Source organism: Condylura cristata, unplaced genomic scaffold, assembly GCF_000260355.1.
Source record: "Condylura cristata isolate star-nosed mole 26May11 unplaced genomic scaffold, ConCri1.0 scaffold00010, whole genome shotgun sequence".
NCBI lineage: Eukaryota > Metazoa > Chordata > Mammalia > Eulipotyphla > Talpidae > Condylura > Condylura cristata.
In genome coordinates this window covers 51,097,438-51,103,430 of record NW_004567111.1, presented here as the reverse complement: position 1 = coordinate 51,103,430, position 5,993 = coordinate 51,097,438, and the positions used below count along the sequence as shown (strand labels likewise).

The 5,993-nt window shown below is 53.0% G+C and overlaps 1 protein-coding gene across 1 annotated transcript in view; it reads right to left on the bottom strand.

Moving 5' to 3' along the window:
* Positions 1-6: 6 nt before the first annotated feature.
* DHRS12 (dehydrogenase/reductase (SDR family) member 12) overlaps positions 7-5,993 on the bottom strand; it is a 45,262-nt gene continuing 39,275 nt past the window's right edge. The window contains exons 6-9 of the mRNA XM_004680342.2: positions 5,455-5,516; positions 4,215-4,319; positions 2,869-2,959; positions 7-393 (exon numbers count right to left, since the gene is read on the bottom strand). Coding sequence (XP_004680399.1) covers positions 236-393; positions 2,869-2,959; positions 4,215-4,319; positions 5,455-5,516 — 416 coding nt within the window. The 3' untranslated portion in view covers positions 7-235. The remainder of the gene's footprint in view (positions 394-2,868; positions 2,960-4,214; positions 4,320-5,454; positions 5,517-5,993) is intronic.

The window sequence follows — 5,993 nt, the reverse complement described above, 5'->3', positions numbered from 1 at the left end:
ATGGGCTCATCACCCGGGGACCCACCTAGTTCAGAAAAAGCAATAGGAAGCTGGGAGAGGGGCTTGCAAAATCAAAGGTGAGGCACCACACAAAACACCTCACATGGGTGAAGGGCATCTCTCTCTGGGCACAATCACAGGAAGGGGGATATTCCCACCCCCAAGATTCATGGAGAAAAAGGCCCTCCTCAGAGGCCCCCACTGTGGTTTTGGAGAACGAAGGCATAAGCAGCCTTCACACAGGGAGGAAGTCACCTTGAAAGAACTGGCCACTGGGCTGCAGGGGGGCGGCAGGGCTGAGTGCTAGCCACAGCACGGTGTCTGCCCCTTGGGCCACGGAGCGCAGCCTGTCCTTGAGCCTGGCGTGGAACCCCGGCATCGACTGCCTCACAGCTGCAAGAAGCAAGACACAGGACAGCATTTGCAGGTGTTTGTGGTGATGACAATGAATAGAGTCACAAAATGTTTTCTACTTCAAAATAGCATTTCCCCAAACTATTCCACAATTGATTTCAAACGACTTGTTGCAAAGACCTAAGGGGTTGCCCAGCAGCCTGGGTAGGAAATGCCGCTCACCAGATCCTGAGTGTATTGAGGCCCAGGTGCCCCAGGCCACATGGCACCAGCACCCAGACAAGCCCCTTCCCTGACAGCAGAACCCCACAGAATCCCAGCAGTACTCCTTTCTATCCTAAAAAACTGTCTCTCCATGAGGGGTGGGTTGAACTGAGGCCAAGAGGGGACTGAACGCTCAATCTGCTGCCTCCTGGGTAAGCCAGTTCTGAAATGATGAACCTGTCTGAGGAGCCTGGCTGGCGGTGTCTTGGATTGCTGGAGTGTTGTCTTCTTTGAAGGGAGGAGGGCAAGCCCCCTTCTGCCCTGGGGCTCACAGAGTTTCCGCATCTAGTGTCCAGTCCCTATGACTGGCTGCCAGCCCGCAACTCGCCACAGGCAGCTCAGAGCGGACTGCAGGCTACACCCCCACCTACCCACAGACCTCAGAGAACAAAGCGTCTCTAAAGTGAGCACATTGAGAAGCAAAAATCATTCTCTCGTGAAGCCAAGGGGGGAAAAGCAACCAGCGAAAACAGCATTTGAGAGGCAGTGAGATGAAAAGATTTCAGTAGAAAGGACCATCTCATCTAAGACACTCATTTTAAAATTACAATATTTTTTCCAGAAAAATAAATATTTATTGTGGAAAATTAGAACTACTGATGAGCAGAGGGCAGGAGTCTGAGCCTTCTGTCATGGCCCTCACACAGGACATGCATCTGTGTGTCCCCAGACAGGCTGAGAGGCCCAGGCACTGCTCTGTGACCTGTGGGCACAAGATGGCGGATTGCTCCTACCCCCAGACGCCAGGGCTGGGGCTGGGCTTGCTAAGTAACACAGGCTCTGTGACAAGTTGATGTTGGGGGCACAAGAGGCTGGGGGTTCTATGGCCCCATGGAGCTCACCCTGGTTAGAAGGGTCCATACAGTTAGGAACTGAGAAGAATCCAGAAGACACTCCCTGATGCCCCCAGCCTTTGTCTCTCCCCGTATGCTTTGCTGAGAACACCCCCTTTGCACTCAGCAGGAGACTGCTACACTGCCTCAGCTCTGCATCGAGGGCTAATCTGTGCCAAGTCCCCAAGCCAGGTCTCCGTGGGATGTGCCGCCGCACCAACACACTCTCTCTATGGGGGTGGGTATAACAAAAATAGGATGATACGGCATGTACTATTTTGGAAGCCGATACCTTCATTTAAGGATATAGTACAGACATTTCCTTTCCCACTGACATTAGTCACGCAGTTTGCAAGTCTGAACAGATTTCTTTTGTACAGGTGTTCAATAATTTATTCCCTTGCTCTCCTATCCAGTGCTGTGATAAACAATCTGGTTTTCATATCTTTAATTATTTCTTAGGATGAATTCCAAGGATGTATTACAGAAGCCGATGCTTCCAGTAAGCTGGCTTTCAGAAGGGCGAGCACCAGCTGACAGGCCCCACCGGAGGGGTCCCGGCCTCCCACACCTCAGTTTCTTTCTCTCTAAATGGGTGTGACCTGAGTGCCCGCCTCAGGTCCTCAGGGCAGTGAGGACCATGCAGCCCTGAGGGCAGCCTCTGCACTGAGGGTTACTGTGGGGTGTCTGCTGTGACCACGCAGCTCCCTTGCTGGGAGAGGGGGGAAGAGCTGCAGCAGGAAGCCCCAGGTCTGCCCTGCCCCGGCCACGAGTTGGCAGAAGCAGATCCAGAAGTAGGTTCTGCTCTCCTTCCCTGTTGCTCCAACATGCTTCTAGATCATTCCAGTCATGCCCCTAGTGGTTATCACCTACCAGTCACCTTTTTTTTGTTGTTGTTGTTTACAAAAGATATATATTCCAAGATTTTTACCAATAAACGTACATGAACAATTAAGTATATTTATAAAAGTTGGGTACAGCTGTGTGTACCCACACACTCCCTGACTCCAGGAACTTGGCCAGTGGAGAGGCACCAGGGGCTCCCTTGACTTCCTCCAGCCTCCGCTCACTCCTTCAAAGGAGGGAAAGCCAGCACCCACCACCTCCCGCTGTCTCTAGGCTGCCAGCATCAAGGGGCAAGCCATCACACACTGTGGTGCCCCAGTCACCCCCCAGGCCCCCAGCACACCTCGCCTAAGGCGCCTTGGCGGGGCCCCAGGCAGCTGAACCCCAAAGCGCTGCCCCCAGGAGTAGTCTCCCTTTCTAGTCCACACTGCCCCTCTCAAATGGAAATGAAGCAGCTCCTTAGCCCTCATTACACTGGTTTTAGGTCATTCCTGGGGAGATTCAATCCTGCAGCTGCTCAGATATTTTTAGATGAAACATAGCGACGTGGAAATTAAAGGCTACGACCTACCTGGGGTGTCGACCCAGCCGGGATGCATTGATGAGAAGTGGATGGCCGGATGCCGCTGGGCCCAGCGCTCGGTCAGAACCACCTGCTGCCGCTGGACAGGGCGAGGGTGACCAGAGGGGAGAGAGAAGGCACCCTCAGGTGGGAGAGGCGCCACTGGCTGAGGGCACCTGGTTCCCCCAGCCCTGGTCTGCGCACAGATCTCACTCTCTTCCCCAGCACGTCTGACAACCCAGTGCTGCGTCCTACCCTTCTCAGAAGGCGCAAAGGTGCACACAGGTGAGCAGCACACAACACGCCGCTGGACTTCCCTGGACACGGCGCATCGTGAAATGCAAGCCCAATGCAGGGATGTTCCTCCTCCACAAATTGCTGATGCCTTAAGCTCAGTGAGCGCAGAGGCCGCCCCCAGCACACGGTGACACTGAGTGTCCATTACGGTGAAATAACTCCCACCTTTGAGTGTGGGGAACACCCTGGAGGTGATTAGAGAACTCAGCAGTGGCATTATTTTTTAAATCATCAAGTACTCCCATTCAAGCCTCAAGCAACTAAGACCACTGCCCAGCCACTGGGTGGTTTGATCTTGCTTTGCAAGAATTCCCAGTCATTTATGAACAAGTGGCTTATTCCCAGGTCCCCTTGGCAACCAGTGGGAGGTCATGAGAAGTAACCCACCAGGATTTGGAGATAAGTGAGCAAAAGCAGGGTACATGGGGCAGGGTGGGGGAGGTGCAGAAGCACTGGACAGGGCGCTCTGCAGAGGCGGTCACCTCACCAAGGCGAGGCTGATGGACACAACAGCTTCACAAGCAGCAGGGAGCACGATCAGGTGCACTAACAGCAAGGACTGAACATGGGGCGCTCTACAATGGGCTTTCGAAAAGAGCTATAGCTGAGACAGGCGGCAAGACCAGCCTTTCTGTTAGGACCAAACATGGATCAGCACCTTGCCTTTGTTTTTCAGGACTAACAGTGTCTGGGGAGCCCAGCATCCCCACTGTAGCATCTGTTCATTCAGGGAGGGGGGCTGTCCAGAGGAGAGAGAAGGGCTCTTATTCTCAGAGCAGATCTGCTCAGACACTGCTGGGCTTCTGATCATGCATCTCCAGCTACTGCCGCCACCTCTGTGGGTCTGTAGACACGGAGAAGAGGAGGCGGCTTTCGTGGCTGCTTTCAGGAGGTGCACCCCAGCCTGAGCAGAGCTACGACTGCCTCCTGGCCAAGAAACATTTCTGGTGATTCTGCTGTGAATCACTAAGACCCAGGTGGATGTGTAACCAGCGTAGATCCCTTGGAGAGGAGTCTGTGTGGCAAGGATGAAATGCAGCCCAGAGAAAACCGCTCACTTTGTTGTGTGCGTAGACCATCGTCCCATTGAAGGCCGTCCTTTCTGACTGGAGATCATGGATATTCAGTTTCTGAACCAACATCCCTCCTGAGGAGACTGTTATCTGTAATGAATACAATGGAAATGTATAAACAATTTGTAATACCCACCTATTCCTCTTCTGCCAAGCACTGTATTGCTTCCGTGTTGCTGTTACAGTAAACCACCACAAACCTGGTGGCTTAGAGCACCACTGACGGGGCCCCCTGACAGTTCTGAGTCAGTGTCCAGTAGCTCGGTGGGTTAACATCCAGGGTCAGCGGAGCTAGCTGTATTCCCTCTGCAGTCCGGAACCTTTGCCTTCCGCAGCTTCCACAGATACTGTGTCCCTTGGTTTGTGGTGGCTCCATTCTCCTTGCATCCCCTTGTCACATCTCTCTCGCTCCTGTTGGGACCCCATGACTTCTTGGACCCACCTGGATAACCCAGAATCCACGCCCTAACTCAAGACTCCTAACTTAAGTCACATCTTTGAAATCCCTTTTGCCCTGTGAAGGCGGCCTAGGCACAGGTGTCAGGAATTGAGACCAGACACCTGAAGGTGGGGGCTGTTAGTCTGCAGAGAGGCGGTAACTACACAAGCCATCTTCTCCTGACTTCTCTGTCCCAGAGACCCCTTAATAGAGGCTAACTCCTCAGCCTGTCCGTGCCGGGTAGACAGAGTTAAACGCAGCCTCCTGGAAGCTCCCTTCCCCCAGTGCTCTGCCAGCTCTCAGAAGCAAACTGCCGGGGCTGGCTCTCTGCACGGCTGTGCCTCTCTCTGCACAGGGAATCTGTGGGGAACAAGTGGGTAGCAGCCACCCAGCCATGGCCAGAGGCACAGGGAGGGCCCCTGAGATCAGGGGCATGGGGTTCCCAGGCAGTCTCCCCTACATCAAGGAGAGCATTCAGGGGTGGGGCTCCTCCCAGCATGGGGGTCCCCCGGAAGCAGCCAGTGTTGAGCCTCACCTGAGCTGGGCCCTCCAGCCTCTGTCAGCTCCACTCCAGACCCACCCAACACTGTCCTGGCCAGTGCATGGAGGCTGGGCTTTAGATTATTAAACAGAAACCCCGGGGGGCCTGCAGACTGAATTTGAATGTGGGCAGAATGGCGCTTTCAAATAGCTGTAACAAACATGTTGGAATTCACACCAGGAACAAAATTGTTTATTTACAGAATGTTTTGTCAATATTTACAAGATATCCCAAAAGTCACTCACCACTCTGGGGTCATGTTCTTTCTCCAGCACAGGGATCAGCGCCGTGGTGAGAATGTAGACACCTGCGAGGCACAGGACGGTGTGTGAGAGTCTGGAGCGCTGCCCTGGTCCTGAGGGACAGCCAGGCTCGGGCCTCCCGCATCCCCAGGCAACTGGGGAGGGCTACCTGGGCTGCGGGTCCCCCCCTAATCAGAGTGCTGCAAGTCGCATCTGTGGCCTGCAAGTCGCACCTCCAGAACTGGAACAAAGACAGCCACAGAACACTTCAGGAAGCGTAAAGCAGGCCGTAGAGCCCTCGATGCACCTACTTAATGGGGAAAAAATTCTACAGACACATGTTTTTTTGGTGTGTCTCGACTGTGCAGAGAAAAATAAGAATAGGAAATTTAGCAATATCAAGGGTGGAGTTAAATACAATGTTTACTTCCTTTGCTATACATTTCAATGAGCAAGGAATAGTATGATTATTTCTGTAATCACGAAACAGAATATTTTAATTGAAAAATATCCCTGACATGCATTTGACAAATATATATATA